The sequence below is a fragment of the Pogona vitticeps genome, chromosome 11 (genome assembly GCF_051106095.1).
Source record: "Pogona vitticeps strain Pit_001003342236 chromosome 11, PviZW2.1, whole genome shotgun sequence".
Lineage (NCBI taxonomy): Eukaryota > Metazoa > Chordata > Lepidosauria > Squamata > Agamidae > Pogona > Pogona vitticeps.
In genome coordinates, this window is record NC_135793.1 from 2,794,846 (window position 1) to 2,817,905 (window position 23,060).

General features: G+C 49.5%; 3 protein-coding genes and 1 long non-coding RNA gene across 4 annotated transcripts; all 4 read left to right on the forward strand.

Annotated features, from left to right (window-relative positions):
- Positions 1-2,228: 2,228 nt before the first annotated feature.
- LOC110074271 (uncharacterized) lies at positions 2,229-5,516 on the forward strand. The gene is made up of 2 exons (XM_020784299.3): positions 2,229-2,703; positions 3,480-5,516. Exons 1-2 carry the CDS (start codon positions 2,229-2,231, stop codon positions 4,217-4,219), a joined length of 1,215 nt encoding a protein of 404 aa, XP_020639958.3. The 3' UTR covers positions 4,220-5,516.
- Positions 5,517-8,348: 2,832 nt separating this feature from the next.
- LOC140702281 (uncharacterized) lies at positions 8,349-11,562 on the forward strand. Its single transcript, XR_012081395.2, has 2 exons — positions 8,349-9,213; positions 9,922-11,562. It is a non-coding gene; the product is annotated as an uncharacterized LOC140702281 (long non-coding RNA).
- A 2,106-nt stretch (positions 11,563-13,668) lies between these two features.
- Positions 13,669-16,714, forward strand: LOC110074275 (uncharacterized). Its single transcript, XM_020784304.3, has 2 exons — positions 13,669-14,110; positions 14,850-16,714. Exons 1-2 carry the CDS (start codon positions 13,765-13,767, stop codon positions 15,197-15,199), a joined length of 696 nt encoding a protein of 231 aa, XP_020639963.3. The 5' UTR covers positions 13,669-13,764; the 3' UTR covers positions 15,200-16,714.
- Positions 16,715-18,783: 2,069 nt separating this feature from the next.
- Positions 18,784-23,060, forward strand: LOC110074277 (uncharacterized). The gene is made up of 2 exons (XM_020784308.3): positions 18,784-19,258; positions 21,308-23,060. Exons 1-2 carry the CDS (start codon positions 18,886-18,888, stop codon positions 21,760-21,762), a joined length of 828 nt encoding a protein of 275 aa, XP_020639967.3. The 5' UTR covers positions 18,784-18,885; the 3' UTR covers positions 21,763-23,060.

Consider the following 23,060-nt stretch of genomic DNA (forward strand, 5'->3'; position numbering starts at 1 on the left):
CCTCCCTCCCCCACCAATTATTTGGGGCTCCAGCCCCCAGAATCTCTGATGGCTGGCAATAATTGTTAGGGTTTCTATGAACTGAAGTCCAAACCATCCAGAGAACAAAACACAGAGAGCCACTTTACATGAATTATCCAAAGGGCAGAACATACAGTGCAGTATTCTGGAGGAAATATACACGTTCAGGACCATGGAGAGCTCCTGTAAAAAAGACTGGGGAAACCCAGGGTGAATTCATAGTGCTCCAAAGTTGGCATCATCAGCCACCATTGTTGCCACGAAACAGGGGGCCTTTTCCTGCCCTTTGCCTAAGGGAGGGTGAGGCGACCCGCTTCCCATTTCTCTAACCATATTTCCGTGGCACAGCTCCATCTCTTCTCATGCCTACAGAGAAATCACACCCACCCACCTAAACATTGGCCTGGTGTCCCACCATCATCATCTCGTGGCACGTCTCTGTCCCAAACACCAGAAGGGTTTTGGAGACCTTTTCCTGACACAAAACCAAACCAGACCAGAATGTTGTGGCACCTTAAGGATGACCTGCTACTGTATATTTGAGCGTCAGCTTTCGAACTCCCAACCTCTGGTTCCATAGCCAGATGCCGAAACCCCAGAGCCGTTCAGTAGCTTTCACTCCTGTAACCTCTCTCTCTTTTTTTGCCTTTCTGTGAGGAGTTGACCTCCTTCAGCGATGGGTCCCCTCTTCACACACCTGTCTTAGAAATTGGGTGGAGGCCTCCTCGTCTGCAGGGTTACTTCCTCACTCAATTTAGTCATCTTGGACGGCTTCCTGTCTCTTTTAGGGCTCTGTGCTGGGAGGGGTGGCCCAGGTGTGTCTGCTGAGCCAAGCCTGTCAGGCTAAACTGAGCACAATCTAAAGCAAGTACACGACAAAATGGTGATGATGAGGAAATGCTGGAGGAGAAAAGGTGGGGTGGGCAGCTTGCTGGATACCTTACACCTGGTGAGACGCCTCCTGCTTCTAGGCAAGGATTAAAGGTTCTCTCTTGTGACCACCCGGTCTGCTTTCCGACCGAAGCCTCCATGTATTTATTAGAAAGAACAAGGGAAAAGCTATGGGGTGCCCCAGGTTAAACAGGCATAATCATAGGGGGTACCTTTTCTTGGGTCACTGAAAAAATCAAACAAACTGCAAGCTTTCATCGGAGGGAAATGCCACTTCTTCAGGCTCAGCAGAACCCATAGTGAAAAATAAAATTGCAGACCAGTGTAAAAATTGGTGCCTTATGAAAGCTGATGTCAGTCAGAGGACTTGAGCCTCTGTGGAGCATGGTTTGGGATTTTCACACCCCTCTCCTGGGACCCAAAGGTTGTCCATTATTCTGTGATTGTTCCCCCACACAGACACACTCCAAAGGCCTGCTTTAAAAATCACAGTTTCTTTTGGGCGGTGGAGGTGAAGGAAAACAACACAAAGATTTATGTGTTTATTAGTTTGATGTACCCAGCGAGACATGCTGTGTGGCAGTGATGCACTCTCCGCCCTCAGAGGGTGATGATGGACCACTATCGGAGCCAGGAGCCTCCTCTAGTGTGCTGTTTTGCTAGGAGGACAGCTCTGGGACCCAAAAAGCAAACTTGCTTGGCTGTGGCCACTAGGCCGCATGGCTGCCACCTCCTGTGACTATTTTGGGGGGCATAGACAGCGTCTCCTACTGTGAATGCGTTTTCCGCCCAATGCAGGGGATCCCCTTCCCCGGGAAACTGGCACGGGGGCTCCCGCTGTCGGGCCCGATCCCCTTCACGCTTCCTGGCCCAGGTGGCTCCCCTTTGACTCGAACCACACTCTCGCGGGCGGCGTGGCAGAGGCCGGCCCCAGGAAGGCTGACTCTAGAGGAAGCCCAACTTCGCCCGAGGTTGCGAGGCAAACTTCCTCGGGAGTTGAGCTGGCGGCGTCGGACTTTTGAGTAAACGCATTATCTCTTGCATGGCCAGCGCCCTCCTCCCCATATGTCCATGTGGGAAGGATCGTTTGGGGGGAGAGAGGTGGCCACCGGCTTCCTCTGGCGGCGCGGATCGGGGCCCCGCCAGCTGGGGCCGCTTTCCTCCCCGACGGCGCCTCATCAAGGGGAGTTTCTCGACCCGGGTATAAAGCTAGCTTGCCGAAGGGGCTTGTTTCCAAGGGTGGGGGGTTGTCTCGGATCGGGAGGGGGGTGGTGTCAGGCGTCCTGGGGAGGGGGGAAAAGTGAGAATCGGGCGCCATGGAAAGGACTCTGCTGGGGGCCCTCTGCCTTCTCTTGGCTCTGGCGGGGGCCTCGCTGGAGGACCAGAAGGGCGAGGAGTGCTGGGCTTGGACATACGGTCCGGCCTCGACGATGTTCCCTTTCCAATGCCCGAAGAGCCTGGACGGGGCGGACGCCCGCTTTTGCTGCGGCCCTTGCCGCTCGCCCTTCTGCTGCGCCTCGGAGGAGGCCCGCCTGGATCAGAAGCAGTGCCTGCGCGCCCTGCGGCGGCTGGATGCGCTCCCGAGCGCCCCGGTGGAAGGAACGCGCCTCCCCTCCGCTCGGCAGGCGCTGAAGAGGGTCAGGAAGGACCAGGGCCCGGGAGAGGAGACCAGCCGCCCGCCTCCCCGAGAGCCGGCGACCCTCCCCAGCGGCCACGCCGCCCAAAGAGAGGAGGCCCGCCCTTACACCCTCAGGCCAAGGCCCACCCTGCCTCCGGGGAGGACTCAACCAGGTAAGAAAGGGTGCTTAGGAAGGGTCCCGTGGGAGATATTTCCCCCCACCCCGGAATGTCGGTTACTTATCGGCTCCTTTTGGCTTTCGGCTGGAGCTAGAATAGTTCTTTTTTCCCGGACAAAGCCCCCCTCCAATCTGCAAATCCCACCAGTCCATAGGAGACTGGTGGAAGAGTCGAGTTTTAACTCCTCTAAGGGTGTAGTGCAGACATATACTCTTTAGGAGCAGAAAAGGCTGTTGCTCCTGCGGTTTTCTTAGAAAAGGTAGGGACCCTCTGTCCCTTTCCGCATGCTTTGTCATTCTGGCCTAATCCTGTGGAATCCCCAAGCATTTCAAGGTGTTAATAGGAAGAACCCCCTTCTCCGCCCTGCTGCTTAAGATGGAGGCAGTGGGGGTACTTCAGCGAGAAAGCCAGGCGCTATAGCCCATGAAATGTCTCTTCCGCAAAAGTTGTGTCTAGTAAGCTCCCAGCCCACGCTTATAAAATGGGACTCCAGCTCCCGGTATCCTCTAGATGGGGAGCTGTAGTTGGGGATGGAGCTGGAATGGGCAGCTAAGAGCCACTGGCTTTACAAAAGACCCCCCCACCTCATTTGTTGAAATGCATGGCTACACCTGCTTGCAGTTGGTTGGTTATGGGGACTGTTATGAGGAACACTTCCTACAAATTTTTTTACCACCCCTCTGGGCTGGTGGGTGGAAAAAGTGGGGTAGAGATTTTATCTCTCGGTACACTACATAGCAATTTGTGACTGACCTTTCTCCTGTTTCTAGGGATACATGGATTCATCTGGGTTCTCCTTGGAATAGCAGCTATTTTAGCCGTTTTCTGTGCTATCTGCAAATTTTGTCCCAACCCCCAGGAATGTTACACATACCTACGGCACGGTCAGTTCACCCCTCCCACCCCTCCTCCGGTGCACTACAGCGTCCGACCTCCCAGCCCTGCTGCCGTGCACTTTGACATTGGCCCTCCACCCTATCAGAAAGATGATGATCTGCCGCCTTACTATCTTCGGAATCCTTTCGACGCCTTGGCTCGCCCTACTGCACAGGACAGGGCTGCTTGCATGGAGCTGGGTGTCATAAACCTTGGCTTCCAAGAAGGGGGAGCAGCTACAGCATCATCCGTGACCCGTGTGGATTCCTCAACTTCTGATTCTACAGGAGATTCTGCTGGCACAGGAGAAGTTGCTGCCAAGCAGGTGCCCTCCTGTGCAGGAGAGGTTGCCAGCCAGCTGGTGCCTTCTGGCGCAGGACAGGTGGTGCCTTCCGACGCAGGACAGGTTGCTGCTCAGGTGGTGCCTTCCGGTGCAGGACAGGTTGCCGCCCGGGTGGTGCCTTCTGGTGCAGGACAGGTTGCCACCCAGGCGGTGCCTTCCGGTACAGGACAGGTTGCTGCCCAGGTGGTGCCTGCTGCCAAAGGAGCGGTCATATCAGCGCCGGAACCTACCAGGAAGAGAAAAGCTGGCCCATTTGCAATCTACTGGGAAAGCAAAGAGTCAGAACTGTAGCTGAAGATTTCATGACGCTTGGCTCCTCTGCCAAAGCAAAACCCTTCCCCGGGTGTATTACTAATTAGTTTGTTTTTAGAATCAAGGGGGATTAGAAATGAACAAAGCCCAATCGTGATTATGCTTTTAATCTTTTTCTTAAATTTTTTTTGTAGGACTGTCTTTGTTGAATATTTTTGCTCAATATGATTCTTAATCTTTTTAAACAAAAACACACAACACCAGTATGACGTAAAGATTAGTGTGGAGTTATTTCACAGCACCCCACCTTTCCCCAGTCTTGGGCACTAGTTTAGAGGAACCCTTAAAGGAGCCCCTTGGAGTCTTGTTTGGTCTTCGGCCCCTTTCTGGGCACTGGAAGGACGCCAGCTGGATTGATCATGTCATGCTCTTGATCATTTGCCCAGGAACAAGGAACCGGGGGTGGGTCGGCCGGCCGGCAGGCCCAACACCCAGCACTCTGTCTTTCCAGCATAAACGAACAGTTCTATGGAAGGACTTCTGCTCAATGAGAGCCAAACAGAACTTGAAGGGGCATTGCAATTAAATCAGGGTTAGGTAATCTTGTGGCCCTGCAGGTGTTGGTGGATTTCAAGTCCCATCATCCCCAGCACCTACAGCCAGTGACAGGATTTGTGCTCTTAAGAACACCTGGGAAAGTCATGTTATCCAATCTCTGACACACAGGAATATTTGGGGCTCCAAATAGACAAAAGCTAAAGCAGTTCTTTAAAATGACGCGTTACCATCAAGATTTTCTGTGACTGGCACCTCTAGTTCTTCTATAGCAGGGAAATGGCAGATCTTGCAGTTCTGTGGGGTCAGTATCAAGTTGCTTAGGAAGACCGCTAAATAAGTAAAACGTAGGGTCTGTTTCTGAGATATATTGAACTTGTGAAGATGTAACAACATGTTGAAATTGCCCTACGGGACACTTAGCTGACTTGGTGCATTTAATTGCTCTAGCTAGGCAAGCCTACCTAAGATTTGATTTTTTTCCTGGGTTTCCTCTAAGTTTTAGTGTTCTGAATAAAAGTCTAGACGTTTGCATCAGCTGAGGGAACGTCGGCACGACTAACACAGGTTTATCTACGCCAAGGATTTTTAACCTCAAGAATTGTTCGACTGCTTCTATATATTAATGCCAAAAGAGGACAGGAAGGTGGCATAGGCTTTCCTGAATGGCCTTTTTCTGAAATGCAAGGAGCTGTTTTCAACACAGACACGTATCAAATGCATGTTTTCTGATGTACTGTATGTGTATCACTGAATCACCAATAAAGTTTGTCCTATTTTATTCCTGGCCTTTTGATTTTTGTTCAACTTCTAAAGTATTTTGCAGCTACAACCTAAAGAAGGTATAAGGTGCCAGCAATAGGAAAAAGACTAGCGGGTCCTTTCTCCGTTTGATATCTGGGAAGGCTGGCTGGTGGTTCTCTGTGTAGGAGTGGTGTGGTTACTACTTCACTTATTTTCCTATGGTTTGGAGAGAGGTAGATAGGTTATTTTGGAGTTTTTTGGGCAACAAATCCCATAACTCTCCATTCTGGAAGTTCTGCCTGAGAGATACCTTACAAAGATGGCCACCAAAATTTGGCTCGCCTGGGATAAAACCACCCCAAACTGGAAAGGTTTGAGGCCTAGTTTCCTATTGAGAAAGAAAGCTCCCAGCTTGCACTGGGGCAGGAACAGGAAGCTTGGGTGGAACAAGGCCCAGGTAGGCCTCAAAGCTTTCTGGTTTAGGTCAAGTGAGCCATATTTAGTTATCTGTAAAATGTCAATCAAGAATGGAGAATTATGGGACATGTAGTCACAAAAATCTAAAAATTCCATCCTTAAGAGAGTTTTATTATCATCTCTCAACTCAATCCCATTTTAAAGTGACTTTCGGATACCAGGATACCAATATTCAATATTTCAACACACTAAATTATAGCCATATGAATATAATGGGTGTTTTCAAGTGTCCAAGAAGCCATAAAGCATGCTGAATAGCTAGAACATCCATTGCCTAGATGGGACTTGTTACCCAGAGCGGATGAGAGTTTTGTGTGAAATGAGAGGACCACATTGGGGAAGGCTGATCTGCTGTGTACACCCTTCAAGTGACGATCCTCTGAGAGCCTCTTTCTTAAGGCTTAGAACCTGATGACTCTGGAAAGGCAATAAATTCTGTATTCTGGTAGTTCCCAACCATGGGTCCCCAGATATTCTTGGACTACAGCTCCCAGAAACCTTCCCCATTAGCTGTGCTGGCCAGGATTCATGGGAGTTGTAGTCCAAGAACATCTGGGTTACTCAAGGTTGGGAACCACTGCTCCTGTTGAGTTCTGATGAGCGCGCTCGTAAGGCATGTCATCATCTTGGACATGGTATATAACAGGAGGAGAGCTCCTGGTTGGTCGTATTCACAACTCAAAAGGGAAGTGCAGGATTGGGTTTTTCAAGAACCAGAGGAAAACGTAACTTTCTTCCATCTTTTTGCCTGCCATGAACTACAGCCACTGTTGGCAGTTTCCAATATACTGTAGCCTCAGCCTTCAAGGCAGGCTGCTGCTTGCTACAGTCCCAATAAAAATGTGAATTTAGCTTATCTATCACAAAGGCAGAAGCGGGGAAAAACTAGGTATATATCTAACAAATGTGTTCTCTCTCTCTTTAAAGCCATATAGTCCTTGTATACAATCCACAGGCAATGGCAGGTAATATGTCTATTGAACCACTTAAAAAAACCATAACATATGCTAGTTTTCAGCCTGCACACCAATTATTCATGGACAGGGCAGGGAAAAAGAAAAACAACTGTGTCAAAAGTCCTGGCTAGGGGCCCTCTTTCTTTGAAATGAGTTTGCAACACGAGGGGTGCAAAGACAAGCTAGAAGGGCTGGTTTGAAAGTCCACCCAGCCGTTATCTGGAGCAATTATGATCAGCAACACCCAAGGTGGAATTAGAAGCCTGTATGGGCTGAAAGCTGTGTGCATTCATTATTTTCTTTTTGTGGTTTAATAGAAGTAATACCTAACTTTGGATTAGGGGCATATCTGCCTTCTAAGCAGCAAAGAATGCTTTGAGATGACCACCCCTGGGCAAACCTTGCAAATAATCAAAAATGCAGGGTAAGAGCTCTTAGCAGAAGAGCACCAGACACGATGCAGTTATATAATGGTTTGATCCTGCTGGAATGGGCTGGGCTCTCAGTCACCCCCCTGCTCCTAATTTTGCAGGTGCTTGGAATTCACTCTGGTAATTTCAGGGAAGTGTACGGGAGTTTTTCTAGCCCAAGCGTCTGTGCCTTTTTCCAGATGACAAATTCCAGGATGTTGGGCCCTTTAGACTCCAGACGTCAGAGAGCGCAAGCAGAGATTTAAATAAATAAATGAACAATGCGGCAGAAACAGGATCGATGGAGGATGTCCTCCAGATTCGAAAAGGGAACCTGGGCACTCCCGGGGTCCTGATTCTGCAAAAAAACGAGGACGCTCGGTGGCTCTTCTACACATGAGGAAGGTGCTACTGAGCGATCCCTCTTGCCACCCGTCTTCACAGGACGGAGCTGGCAGGCACGGGAGAAGGCGCAGCCTTCTGGATGTGGTTGGACTACAACACCCATCAACCACAGCGGGTGCAGCCGATGGTGAGAAATGATGGGAGCCACAGTCCAAAATCTAGAAGTCCCACCCTCTTCTCTCTAGCATTTTTAGCCACCCTACTTGATTGCAGTGGGGAGAAGGTGGGATCCTGAGCTCCCCCAGGGCTTATGTCCATGCCTTTACTTTAAAAAAATGTGACATTTTTACCCCATCTTTCTTCCAAGAGCTCAAAGCAGTATAAATGGCTCTTTCTCTCATTTCCTGCTTTAACTCCACAACATCCCTGCCAGGCAGGCCAGCCGTTGGCCAGTGACTGGCCCAGGGTTTGGAGGAGGGAGGGAAGCATCGCTCAGACTAGTTCTAGCACTGCACTCCAACTGCTACATCCTACTGCCTCTCACCACGTTAAACACGGGTTCACCTCATATTTTAGAAAGGGGCAAGCTCCATTAACAGCCCCGCTCTGGTGCAGTGGGAAGACTGGGAGGCAGGATGCTTGAGTTCGAATCCCCTCTTGGCCAGGAGACCCATTGGAGGTGAGGTTGGCAAATGCAAATCCTTGCTTCAATATCTCACCTACTTTGAAAACCCAAAGAACTGCCAGAGAGCTCAGGGGTGTAGGCATCTGAGGATGGGAGTTCGATTCCCCAGAGGGCCTCCTTGACAAGGGCAGAACTGCATGATCCAGAGGGCCCCTTCCAGCTTTGCTGTTTTAGGATGATATAGATCTGCAACATGAATTTGACCCAGCTCCGGGGGGGCGGGGCGGCGTGGATGACAGGAGGCCCTGGCCTGCACTGGTCCATGGGATCAGAAAGAGTCAAACACGACTTAAAGACTAAACCACAAAACAGATCTGCAAACCTGGAAGGGACCCTACAGATAATTGATACAGGGTCGCTATAATTTAGAAGGGGTTGAAGGGACTTGTGCCTGAGTAAATGGAAAAAAGAGGCTTTGTCTCTTTTGGAGCAGGACCCCTTTCCCTGGAGGAAAGGAAGATTGAATGGAGGTGTCTTAAGTGCGGGTGGGGATCGGGGCCAAGCCAGCTGAGCCGAGTTGAGCTCACCAGCTCTTCACGGAGTTGACCTTCCTTCCTTTCGGAAGGTCGACATGAAAGCCAGTCCGGTTGGAGATTTAAGCCTCTTTCGGTCCTGGCGACGATTTAGTGGACAAGGAAAGTAACTGGGGGGTGGGGGGAGCTCCCTACTTCCTCATGCGTCCTGCTTGGTGAGAAGCGTGCCTTATGGATCGGGTTCTGCTGTGCGCCCTGGCACCGTCCGGGGCTCCCCAGTCTGGCCAGGAGGAGTCTCTGGGCTGCACCTGGAGGCCCGAGACTGAAGCCACGAAGGTTGCCCATCTCCTGCAAGCAGCAACACGCGGAGCAGCCAAGGGCGCCTTTGGTATGTGAGAACCCGCTGCTCGGTTGTTGCCCTCCAGTAAAAGAGGCCTGAATAAGCTGAGCGCAAAAGCAGGCAAGAGGAGTGGGAAGGTGTGGGAAGACGGCAGGTGGAGGGGCTATCAGAACTTGGAAAAGTTACTTATTGGGCAAGTTACCTCCAGAATCCCACCCTCACCAGCATGGCAGGCTGAACATGTTTTGTGAAAAGGAGAAAATGTCTGGGATCTGTAATGTAAAAAGGAATTTTCAAAGTTTTGGGAAGATAATCTGAAATACGAGCCTGCCTTTCCTCTGAGTTGGCCCATAAGCCTCTTTTGCTCAGGCTTTTCTGTCCACCCCCTTGGCTGTACGGTGGGGCAACTGAGCTGAAGTCCCTTCCTCATATCACTGTTGCCATCTCTGGTCTACACCATTGAACTCCTCAAAACACCATATTATCAAAATTGGAAAACGATTTGTAGCTCAGTTTGTTTACTTACTTACTTACTTACTTACTTACTTACTTACTTACTTACTTACTTACTTACTTACTTACTTACTTACTTACTTACTTACTTACTTACTTACTTACTTACTTACTTACTTACTTACTTACTTACTTCTCTATGGCCCAAATAAGATACCAACAAAATTATCTAAGCTCAGAAAATGGGAGGGGATGTGATGTGATAAAAGGCAATACAATTTTTCTTTTGTTTTTTCTTCCTAGGAGAATGGAAATACTACGCGTTTCTCACCACAATATTTGTTGCTGTATTAGTTTTAATTGGCCTCTTCTGCTTTTACTCCAAATTCCGGAACTGTGCCCAGTCCTGTATTAGGCGAGATCCTTTTGAAGAGCTAGAAGAGGATGATTTTGACATTCCTTGGGAAACCAATCTCATAGAGCGCCCCGAGCCCTACGGTGCCTGCATAAGCCCACCCCAAAGCATATCCGGCGGAAACACCCGAGTCTCCAGGAATGAGGATGTCCGGTTGCCCTTTGCTCCAGCAGATCTTGGGAGAAGACTGGTGTCCGGTTCCCCATCTCATACTCTTCAGGGGATTGTTGGCCCTGGTTTCCCCTCAGAGACTCTTGGTGAGAGGACCGGCCAAGGTTCCTCCTCAGAGAGTATCTTTACCATAGAAGACCTGGAGTAGATGGTGGTATTTTTGACTGTCCTCTCAGGCCAACTCCTGATACACTTCACAAAAAAACAGCTTGTAGAATCATAGACATATTACTTTCAGGGTTATACCAATGAGATATGCAGTGCTTTTAATTGACTCAACCAGTGGTTCCCAACCTTGAGGAACCCAGGTGTTCTTGGACTGCAACTCCCAGAAGCCTTCCCCACTCACTGTGCTGGCCAGGGTTTCTGGGAGTTGTAGTCCAAGAATATCTGGGAGACCCAAGGATGGGAACCACTGGACTAGATAAACAATGCATTTTTACATGTTGTTCATTTTTCTGAAGTTGCCCATGGCCATCTTCCACACCCAAAGCTGGCTTGTCTTTGTAATACCTCCATGTCAGTTCTTCTCCTATACATTCACTGCTCCTTGAATCGAGGCATTACTTTACCACCATTTAGTTCAAGACCCAAGGTTGGGAACCGCTGTTCCAAAGGATTTGCAGTCACTGAGTCCTGCCTTGGTGAACAGGCTTAGTTCTGCACTGTCCATCATCATTCATCCAAGAGGGGTAAAATATGGAGGTTGTCCTGGACAGAATTCCTTAACACCCAGGTGGACTACTTAATAGCTTTCCATGTATTTTTAGACTGCCATTCGCATCTACTAGGCCTGATGGGATATCTAATCCAGCAACAACTGGAGGCCTACAGCTGCCCAGGTCTTCCTGAACTATTGCCACTGAAACAGGGGTTGCCAACTTTGGATCCCCGGGTGTGTTCTTGGACTAAAACTCTCAGAGGCCTTTGCCACTTGCTGTGCTGGCCAGGATTTCTGAGAGTTGTGATCCAAGAACATCTGGATCACCCAAGGCTGGGAAGCATTACATTAAAATATGGCTGAGTTGCAGTATGATGCAGCTGTGGAACCAACAACTGGATCTCTGTATTCGTGGAGGAAATCTTGTTTATTGAGTGTTACTTTGTTTCTGCAGCTGTTCCTCCTTGCTATGTATTGCTTACCAGATGTCGTAAATGAAAGGGGTGTTTGTGTAGCTCACACAGGAGCAGATACCACAGGTTAGCTCAAAGTGTTTTTAGACTTGAGAAGTGTATGAGAGACACCTTTTCTTGAAGAGACAGGCAAAAAATGTGATGCTTCTGAGATTAGGGAACCAGGTGTTTTTTTTTAAAATGTATGTACCAAATTGCTAATAAAAGATATACAAAATTTTGAACCTGGCCTCTTGAAATGATTTGTTGGATGTAATAAGATGGTTACTTGTTATCCCACAGTTGTTTAACTGTAATTCAGATCTAGAGACAGTGGAGTGGAGAGAGTCTCAGCGTAGAACTTGAGTCTCCAGCTGCAGAGCCCGAGGTTAGGAGTTTGATTCCCCGCAATGCCTTTTTGATGGAGGCTGGACTTGATGATCTCTATAGGGTCCCTTCCAACTCAGCAGCTCTAAGATCATTATTATAAGACAGATAAAGCATCAAGAGAAATCTGTCTTCAAAGTTAGGGAATAAATTAGAAACTTACCACTGCCTCTGTGAAATGAATTTACCAAAGGCAGTGTATTTAATTTAGAAGAGTTGTAATCTGTTTTTCTGCTTTTGAAGATTTTCTCTCGCCATTTTTGCCCTCCGGTAACATTGAGCAGCCACCTGGAAATTGCGGAGGCTGTGACTTTTGAGTCCTTGGTTTTTGAACACTCAACACATGGGCCAATTTCATCCTGGATTGAATTCCAGCTGTGACGCTGAAGTTGCTGATCCTGGACAGTAAGCATCTTCCTCCCTTTGCTGCCTTGAGAACCGATTTGAATCTAAGTACTAGAGAACAGGAAACAAGTGGATTCCATGTGAAAGGTTTGGCAGGGACACAAAAAGCTTAGAGGAGTCCCCATATGGACTAGAGCCCTGAGATTCAACATGGGGATTCTGGGTTTCATTGCACATCATCACCATCCTAGAACTGTAGAGCTGGAAGGGAGCCTCTAGAGCAGCGGTTCTTAACCTTGGGTTACTCAGGTGTTTTTGGACTGCAACTCCCAGAAGGCTTCACCACCAGCTGTGCTGGCTGGGGTTTCTGGGAGTTGCAGTTCAAAAACTCCTGAGTAGCCCAAGGTTAAGAACCACTGCTCTAGATCATTGAGTCCAAGGTGGCACCAGGGGGGAATCAAATTTCTAACCTCTGGCTCTGCAGCCAGAGACTGAAACCAGTTAATACAGGAACTTTTTCAAGTTCTGGAAAATGTACATTTAACACAACCCACTCCATTGCTTAGTAAGACATAGGAAAATAACACATATAAGTTCCAAGATCAGACATTGCTTTACTTTCGCCTCCTCACTTTTCTCTGCACCTTAAACAGCCCACAAAAACAACACGTGTAAAGAGTTTGGATGAATTGATTTTTGGACGATAACTCCTGGAATCTCCTGGCGAGCATGGCTTGACATCTTCTTAAACCGCACCAATCCAAAATGCCACCAACCCATTCCACCTTTGGTATTTCTGCTGCCTTTCCTCCATTAAATCATCCCAAATCCGTCCTGAGTATTTGAACAATGTCCCAACTTCTATTAATCCAACTCTCAGCTGCTGAAAAGTTCAGTTTAGGAAAAAGGATATTTTGAGTGGCTAAACGATTAGTTATTTTCTTGAACAAAACTCTACCCGCTACACTGCACTGCCTCTTGTTCAAATCCTACTCGGAAGCAGATCCTGTTGAAAGTGAGGCTTATTGCTGAGTAAACAGGCACCAGCTGGGGCGATTACCAAACTGCCGTCCTCTGTAAGATCCTGATTCTGAGCCTACTTAGCAAATATTATTTCAGGGGATTGCAAAGCCCAGAAGGTGGTCATGCTGGATGGGGCATTCTGGGTGCTGTAGTCCAGAAAAGAAACTTCGCCAAGGTTTGCCAAAGCTCAAGTTACTCGAGGGTGAGCGATCAGAGACTTCGGTTCTTCCCGGAGCGCCGGTTGCAAAGGAGTAAGCTTCGTAGAACAGGGTGGCTAGAATCCTGTGCGGGATTAACGCGCGCGCGGAGCTCCCGCTGCGTAAACCGGTGGCCTGCAAACATCAGAGGGCTCTGGCAGTCTGATGAGATGCGCAGGAACAGGATACCGGCCAGGGAGGTTTGCCTTCGGCACAAACCCGAGCAGCCTGATGCTGTCAGCTGGCTGGGAATCGGGGCCAAGAGCGGCTCCACCGGGTTGGAACAGAAGCCCTCGGGACCCCGGGGGAGCAGGGGAGAGGAGAGGGCTGGGGATCGGGGCCGGCTCACCGGCGCCAGCTGCCATCGTGGGGCCTCATCAAGGAGCGATGACCATATATACCCCCGCCGGGTGAGGTTGGCTCCTTGTAGGTCCGGCTTCTTGAGCCGGAGGATCGCTAGCCAGGCTGCTTAGAGCGAGCGCCCCTTTACGCGCCATGGAGAGGTTTCTGCTGTGCGCCCTGGTTTTCCTGCGCTCTTTGGACGCCGCGGTTGCGAGAACCGCGAATACGCCGGGACACCGAGCGTGGAGCGCCGAGTTCCAGCCCAGCCTCGACGCCTCGCGGTGTCCCCAGGAGGAGCCCCACCAGCACGGGCTCCGCGACGGTCCCGGCGAGGGGAACACCTGCCGCCCAGCCGCCGCCGCCGCCGCGGCTTCCCTGTCGGCCCAGCCCGGCGTGGCTGTGGCCCGGTGGTCCACCGAGGGCTGGCCGGAGGCAAACGCCAGCCGCCCCGAGGGAGGGGAAACGGGCGACCCCGCCGCGATCGAGAACAGCGAAACGGGTAAGGAGGCAAGCGCGATGGAGGGGTATGTCCACCCTTTCTGAACTGCGTCTCCGAGGGTGCTTAGGAGCGTGGGACGCCGTGGGCTGTGCGGGGGTGGGGGATCCTGGGATTTGTAGTTCCCCCCTCCCCCCCAAAAAAACCCCTGTTCCCCAGCTTTGATTTGTTTGAGTTTTGGGGCTTTTCCAGATTCATAATAGATTTCTTAAATCTAATTGAAAAGTGGGCAGGGTGGGGATTTTAAAGAAAAACGTGGGTAATATTTGGTCCTCCAGATGTTGCTGAGCCCAGTGGCACCAATCTGAAGACAGGAGATGGGGGGCGATAGAAGCAAGGCTATCGTTGTGGGTTCCACCTCACCGTGGGAATTTTGGGTTTATTTTGGACTACAAATCCCATTATTCTCTGTTTTGGGAGTTCTGCTTTACAGACCCACACCTCATAGACACCAGCAGTAGGGCAGCTTCCTTTCTCCACAGGAAGCGGTAGAGCTAGGCCTTAATGTTAGGCGTAGAAAGCTTTTTCTCCAGGCGAGCCACATTCAAGAGGTGGGTTTTCGAGTGCAGCTCCTAGGGTGGTGAATCATGGGGCTTGTAGTCCAAAAGAGCCAAAATTCCCAAGCCTACTTCCATGAGCTAGTAATTAAATTAAACCAGGAACTGGAATTCCTAAGCTGCCTTATTCTCTTCATGAGTTAGTGACCTTCTCTTCTATCCCATTGTTTTCCCCGCTCCTCTAGCGTACTGGGGCTACATGTTTCTTTTTGTCCTGCTACTTCTGGCTGTGCTTGCTTGTTGCTTCTTCTCCTTGGCGTCTCGGAATCCGGCGTCATGGCCAGCCGGCCAGAGGCCTGAAGAATATCTTCTGAGGAAGTACACCTGTCTCCACCGTCCACGAGACTACGGCACACTCCCAAACACAGCCCCGCAGTCTGCAGACGGCCAGGACTCTGCCACCATGGGGGGAAACCCCCCACTCCTTGCGCCTGCTGCCGGTCAAGAGGACGCGTTGCCTTCAGCTGGCTTGGGGGAGAGGACGGAGCCGAAGTCTGTGCCAGACACCACTGTGGAAATCGAAGGCTCTACCTAGAGAGTGGAAGACCCAACATGGTGCATTTATCCAAAAAGGACGCCCTATTCTGGCTAAATTCAGGTTGCTTTTTAGGATCAAGGAAGCAAACCACTGCTATAGGACTGTGCTTTTAATCACACATATTGACTCAAGCTGACTGATCTTTTAAATGTTGTGACATACTTTTCCAGAAATGAACTGAGCAAACAAGATGTAAATATTTTCCCACTATCCCTGCATGCTGAGTGGTCAACCTGTGGCTCTCCAGGTTTGGCTGGCCTGCAGCTCCCATCATCCACTGGTATGCAGCCCCAGAGTTGATGGGAGAGGCAGTCCAGCCATATCCAGAGGACCCAAATTTGCCCGCCCGTGGGTGACTCTGTGAAGCTTCTGTGGTGCCTTCTGCTCAATGTCTTCACTTTAGAGGAGTGCTTCCTAGCCTTGGGTCACCCAGATGTTCTTGGACTGCAGTTCCCAGAAACCCCGGCCAGACCAGCTGGTGGTGAAGGCTTCTGGGAGTCTCAGTCCAAGAACACCTGGGTGACCCAAGGTTGGGGACCCTTGCTTTAGAGGCCTTGAAGACGAGGGTCAACCTGTCATGTTGACGTGGGTGGACTGGAACGGCCCCACTTCTCCCATTTTAAGTAGCTTCAGTGAAGGAGTTGATGTACTTTAGATCAGCCTTTCTTTGGCCTACACTGGTAGAAAATCTGGCTCCACAATGGGGTGGGCCCATGAAGTGAGGGGTAGGGCTCCTGTCCTTTTAGCAGCGCCTTAGAAGAAGACATTCCAACAGGCCTAACTTGTAAAACAACATCTGTTCAATTATGAAAGGGACAGGAGTACCGCTTGCCATTCCTGGGGCCACCCTGATCAACCAACACCTTTTCTTGTAGGTGCCAAAATGGCACAGCCCCTCTTCCAAGCTTGTCCAAAACCCCAGTGAGCAGAAGAGGAACCAAAATCTGTTTGCAAAGGCATTCCACGTAGCCACAGAATCCTGTGGGATGGGAGAGTCCATGTTTCCAGTCAAAACTCCACTGGGAGAGCAGCGAACCGGGGGAAACGAAGCAGCGGTCCCTGAAATGGGCTCCTTAAACATTGCCAACGAAGACGCAGGTCAAAACGACTGTTCAGATGTGACGTGAAAGGCTTAGGTTGACCTGGCCTTGTACCAAACCCGCCTCGAGATGTGTGTGTATGGGGGGGGGGGTTAAAGTATTTTGGCTCGGCTAATATATGACAGATTCTGTTTGTCCGCCCACTCCGACTTGAGACCCACCGTCTTACCCCTGGATAATTGTTTGTGGTAGTTTTGAGGTCCCCACTCACATCAGCAAGGTTGTGTACCCACTTTTGTCGATGAAGCCAAAACAGGCAAACCGCAGGGGTCTTGCCCCTTTGGAACGGAAATGCTCCTGTGGTGCAGGATGCTGTTCTTAGCACAGACACAGTGACCACGGCATGTTTTCCAATGTGCGCACCGACCTATAAAGATGTATCAATAAAGATTCTGCTCTTGGTGAGTCGAAATGGCTTGGTCATGCCTACAGTTCTGTTGCTGCTCCTTCAGGGGTATTCCTCCCCCCCCCCGCCCAATCGAAATCCGCCTGTTTTTGCTCTCAGATGGGAATAATGGATAAGGATATGACACTGAGCACAGGCAAGCTGGACATAATCCATGATCCTGGACATAGGATGATTACAGAACTACAGAGCTGGAAGGGACCCTATACATTCAGCCCCTGTCAAGGAGGCCCTGTGGGGAATCAAACTCCCAACCTCCAGAGTATAACAATTAAGAGCTATAAGCCATGTTCAGGTATTGTACCTGCCTAGGTCATGAGACTGCATGTAAGAGGAACAGCGCATGCATCTACCGCCTGTGCCCCCATTATTCCTGCCCCCTCCTGTCTTAAGGGGGAAGCTCTGCAAGGGCCTTCTCTGGTTTTCTCGGATGTAGACAGGACCTTTCACATGGCCTGACATCTCTCAGGATCCCTGGTTGAGCAAAGGTTCTCCTTATGCTGTCATTAAGATGGTTGGGCTGGGAGTTGAAGATCCAGGTTCAGGGAGAGAAGGCAATGCCCCCCCCAAAGAAAAAGTGACTAGGATGGGGGAGGGATATTGCTATTTATTTTCCTAATACGATCTAGTACATTTGAACCGGCTGGATAGCTCGGTGATTTAGGGTTGGGAGTCCGATTCCCCACTGGGCTTCCTCCTCCAAGGAGAACCAGCCTGGGTGGCCTTGGGCCAGCTGGCCAGCCCCAGGGTGCCCCTAGAGGAAGGGAAGGGTAAAACACTCCCAAGTATTCTCTTATCTGGAGATCCCTGGAGAGGCTTGCCCAAAATCAGAATTGACTTGAAGGCACATGACAACGAGGATAATGAGGATGATAATATTATCCAGTACATTCACTTTTAGGTTGTGGTGCCTTCTGAAGCCTCAGCTGCCCTCCTATAGCTCTGAATGCTTTATGCAGGAATATGGATGGTGGGTTGGAACCTGTACAGTCCCATGGGTCTTATCCATGTTACTATGCCATGTTCATGAGGTGTGGCCATTTGGGGTTGAGATGCTGGAAGCTTTGAACCAGTGGGGACAATGACAGTCATGTATCCTCGCCCCACCCACCCCACCCCACCTTCTCTGTCCTTCAGAGATGCGCTGCAATCCACACGGAAGCCGGGCGGTGGTAGGTTTTTGGTACCTCTTGGTCTTGAAGGATCTGCTAGCTGAACAGATGCCTCAGTGCTGCTGGAGATGACAACCCACAAGGAGAAACGTTGTTGTGAGCTCGGATCAATTTTTATTTATTTTGTTATTTATTAGATTTCTATCCCACCCACCCAGATCAAGGGTCTACTCTTCAACACAATTAGACCCCCCTTTGGGGGCATGATTATGGGGACTGTCAGGATGAATCCCTGCTCTTCGATGTAGTCCATGCAGCTGGCCCTTTATGGCCAGTTTCATGTGCAGCTCATAGCAAGTGAGTCAAGTTACCTCCAGGCTTGGAAAAACTTCACCTGGTTCCTTCAAAGACCTGCATTTTAAAAGACATATGAGAACTTCACCCGGGTTCAGTTTGCCTTCAGTCTGGCCAGCAGGTTGCCTCATTGACTGGGGAGTCAGTCAAGACTTACTTCTGAGTAAACAGGATGAAGAATTGCAATGCCTTGGGCACAGCATAGAACCAATAAAGCTGTGTGTGTGTGTGTGGGGGGGTAACGTGCCCCAGGAGGAAGAACGTCCCGCTGAACCCACTGGCTGGGCTTCCTTCTGAGTAAAGACAAAGAAGAGACCACCAGCGCTGGTGCAGGGATTGGGTCGTTTGTCCACCTGCAAGAGAAGCCACATTCCGGATGTCCCTCTGTGTATGTGTGTGATCCTATTGCTCTACCGGTTGTTGTGAGCCGCCTCGGGTCCTGTCTTAGTAGAAAGGTGGCATAAAAATAAATAAATCAGTGAACTGCACAATGGATGGTGGATTCAGGAGGGAGAGTTGCGGATCAGGGCCAGGCCAGCTGAGTTACATTTCTCACCAGGGGTGGGTGGAGAGAGTTGACTTGGTGCTTATAAAGGGTGGAGGAGGCAGGTGGGCCAACCCGCAAGGACACGGTGGGGCTACTGAGAGGGGAGGGGGGCTCAGGAGACTAGAGGCATCCTCCACCACCACCACTCGGGGCAAGGCAGAGCCATGGGGAGGGCCCAGGCAGGTGTCGTGCTGTTTCTTCTTTTGTGGGGTCCGGGAGACCCCGGGGCTGGAGGAGAGATGTGCCGCTCTTGGATGTTCGGGATCAAAACCCGGTACGGGCCCTTCCGCTGTCCCGGGAAGAAGGACCTGGCTTTCTCCAAGTATTGCTGCGGGACCTGCCTCCAGCCCTACTGCTGCCCCTGGCAGGACCACCGGCTCAACCAGACGGCCTGCTTGACCAGCGGAGACCTTGAGGGCCTCTCCTTCGAAGACCTGGCGGCCATCCCGACCGTCAGCCCTGTGTGGACGACCAGCCCCCCAGCCTTGACCACCACGGCCGTCCGAGCTACCACCCTGGCGGTGCTGGTCGAGAAAGGTAAGGCCTCCCCAGCCAAGGATTGTGCCCAGCCCAAGGAAGTTGGGTTGCTCGCCTGCTTTTCTTCCAAAGACCTCCAGGGGGCCAGTTGAGTCTTCTCTCCGGTCTCTCTTCCAAAGAGCAATAGCCCTACCGGGTAGGTGGGAAGGTCACCCTAGGATGGGCTCCCAGCCCCCCAGTGAGTTTCATGGCAATGTTTTACGGAGATCTGAACACAGGTTCTCGGGGGGGGGGGATGTTCCTCTTGTTGTAGACAAAATCTTTCAGAATCCTGCAACCACTGTGGCTGCTGGTCACGATGGCTGGGGATGATGGGAGGTGTAATCCAAAACAGAAAACAAACAAACAAAAAACAAATCTCAAATGGTGCTGTTCTCCAGACTATCTGGAGGTCCAAAATTCTCCACCGCTGCTTTCTTTCAAAGCCCATTGACAAAGGCAGCTTATTCAAATCATTTCTTTCTCAAACGTATCTGTGGGGAAGGTTTGGCTGATGCAGGATCAAACCCAAGATCCTCAGCACTACTTCAGATTATTCATGCAAGACTGATGCTTTGTTAATCTGGCCCCTGCTGAATACCCAGTTGCCGTCTTCATTTAGAAACTGTGTGCCCTAAATCCAGTTGTAAATCCCAACTAGAGTAGAACCATTAAATCCATTGCAGGGGGAAGGGGAAACAACACTTATGTAAATCCTGTTGGTTCAATAGTTCTACCCTAGTTGGGCTGACCCGCTGGATTCAAACTCAGGACTTGTGCAACCACTTCTGGTACAGTTTGTTTAGTTTTATTGGTAATGCATTTATATGTTGTGCTTCCTTCGCTGACCTTAAGTACAGTGGCCCTCACTCATTCTCTTTGCATTATCTTCAAAAGAGGAGGCAGGCCAGGCTGAAAGAGAGCAATTAGCCCAACACCCTCCTGCAGGGACTTGAACCTGGGTCTCCCAACCCCCAGTGGAACAGTCTAACTGCTGTGTTATACTTGTGCTATTCTCCTGCCTTACCTAGAAGGTGCAGGTGTCTGGGTATGACATGTAAAATCTTCAATATTATCCACACAGCAACGCTCAGAGGCAGGTGAAATGGTCCAAGGCCACTCTTGAGTTTCCCAGATGGGTGAGGATTTGAACCTGGGTCTCTTTAAGTCTCAGACTATGATGTTACAGAAACGGCCTCATCACAGTAGGCCATTGCCTACTGTGCCTCGTGACTCCTATTATTAAAAGCTGGAATAGGATTTTTTTTTAATTTCTTGGATTACAAATCCCATAATTCCCCATGTTAGGAGTTCAACTTGACTTACCCACACCTCACAGGTACCTACGTGTTGCTCACCTGGAGGAAAAGGCATAAACTGGAAAACTTTGAGGCCTATCTAGGCCTAGCTTTGACTAGCTTCCTGTTTAGAAAGAAAGCTCCCAGCTAGCACCTGGGCAGGAACAGGAAGCTTGGGCAGAGCTAGGCCTAGCTAAGCCTCAAAGTTTTCCAGTTGAGGCCATGTTTCCTAGGCGAGCCCACACTTAGGTGCGTGTAACTCAGGAAAAACTCCCAGAATGAGTAGTAGTGACAGGATATGTAGTCCTGGAAATCCCAAGATCCCATTACTAGTTAAAAAATTCGAGCTCTGAAGTCCACTTTAAGATGACAATCTGCCCCCTTTATCAAGTGATGGCTAGGTGGGTTTTCCAAAATGCAATTCCTCCCTTCTCCCACCCCCTCTCTCACTCTGACATAGTGCCACCATGCCTTCTGAACCTTGTGCTACAAGTTTAATAGGAATAGAACATAGGAGCCCTTTAAATCTGAATTCACAGAGACAGAAAGATGGACCCAGTTGCTTTTCTCCAGCATTCACATGTCTTGGGCTGCAATCCCAGACTAATCTTAAATGTGGTTTGAAAAGAGAGCCATGTTATGGTTATCCTGACAGCTTTCTTGAGGCAGTGGGGAGATGGTTGGTAGTTTTCATTTCTGACTTGTTTGCAAAGAAGCCAACTCTTCCGAGGTGCCCCTAACAACTACTGTCTGGTCTCCTTCTCTTCTTCAGCACATCGGCAATATATCTGGGTCATCCTTTTCGTCTTGTGTCTGGCATCCTCTATCATTGTCGCATACTGGCTTATCAGGCGTTGTTTGAATCGAAGGTTCATTGCTGAGTGGCTGAGACGCCCAGCTGAAGACCCGCCATCGCTGGAACTGGCCCAGGTTCCTCCACAACCTGAAGCCAATGAGAAATCTCCTCCAAGACCTGCCACCATTGAGGTCCCTCATGGGCCTAAGACTGCTGTAGACACTGAAGCACGATCTCCAGGTGTTGAGGATCTCCAGGGAAGCTGTGAGGTGCTTCCTTGTTTGGACAAACCCCTCAGTGGGCAACCTAGCCACCCACCCTCTGGAAGCCCTAAGAGAGAAGAAGAGGATTATCTTGTCTTCAGCACCTCTCCAAATAATGCTGAGGGTCCAGTCCTGGAGCTAACCATGGGAGCTGAATCGGCAATCTAATAAGTAACCAGAGATTCTCCCTTGAAGGAGAACTGCTAGACAACAGCCCAGTGGGCTCTATAGCCACAGATTTTTAGGATATGAACTTTTAATTAGGATTGGTTGACTGTTTGATTTTCACTTCTTTTTAGACCTTACTTTAGATTTCATTTATTTGCAGACAATACACTGGTGTGGCAACATCAACACTGAGGTGTCCACCCTACACGTCCCTATCAGCACATAGGAAGAAAATAGGTAATCTCCCCACCTCACCCCACAAGTTTTTCCTCTCCAGTGTGGATTTGTGTACCAAACAAAGTAAACAGCACAACATCTATGGATTTCAAGCTCTCCTGATACTTGCACACCCCGTCTTTAGCTGCCAGTGTAGGACATGTTTGGTCTTGAAATATGAATGCATAATTAAGACAGCCTGCCTTCAAACCTGACCACTCAGGGATGTTCTATTCTAGAAATAAGGAATATGGCCTACATGGCATCATTGCAGCTGTTTGAAACCACACAACATTCATGGCTTCATCCTGCAGAACTCTGAGGCTTGTAGTTGGTGACTTGGAATTCTTTACTGTACATCAGGAGAATGCGCTATAGCGCTGTAGTGCTATAGCACAGACCAAATCCATCACCAAACTATACATTCCAGAATTTTGTAGGAGGAAGGCATGGACATCAAAATGGCAGCAACCTTACTACGAGTGTTTTGTGTGGGTACCCTCTGAGTTGTGTACCTCAAAGGGAAAGGGGTATGTTAGTACATAGGATGACTTGTCTGAAGGCCAAGCTGTTTGCCAGAGTAGAAGATGACACGGATATCACAATGTTGTCCAAAACTAGCAAAGTGACGACCACTGACCAGTCATAGCATGTAGGCTGTCTTTTTTTAGCAGACATCTTAATGCCATACAAACAACAAAGCAATCATGAGCTGCCCTGTGAAACAGTTAAGCAGTGAACTCCTTCTTAACTTTTATTCTTGGGTGGTGGGAATATTCTACACGTGGTTTCACTTTTGAATAAATGTGTTTTGTAATTTAATGTTGACAAATGGCTGAAGCACATCTCTGCATGCTATGGGGGGGACCCTGCTCGGGGGACTTACCCCAAGGTTTCAAAAACCTGAATATTCATTCTATGACTGTTCTGGGGTATAAATAAAAAGCAGCCATGCGAGACCCCCAAATCTAAATGTTTCTGCAATGCAACAGCTGTTTTCTAAAAGTCCAGATTTTAATCAAAATGTATGTATTGAGTCCATCAAATCGTCAATAAAAGTTTTGTGTATGTGGCTTATTTTA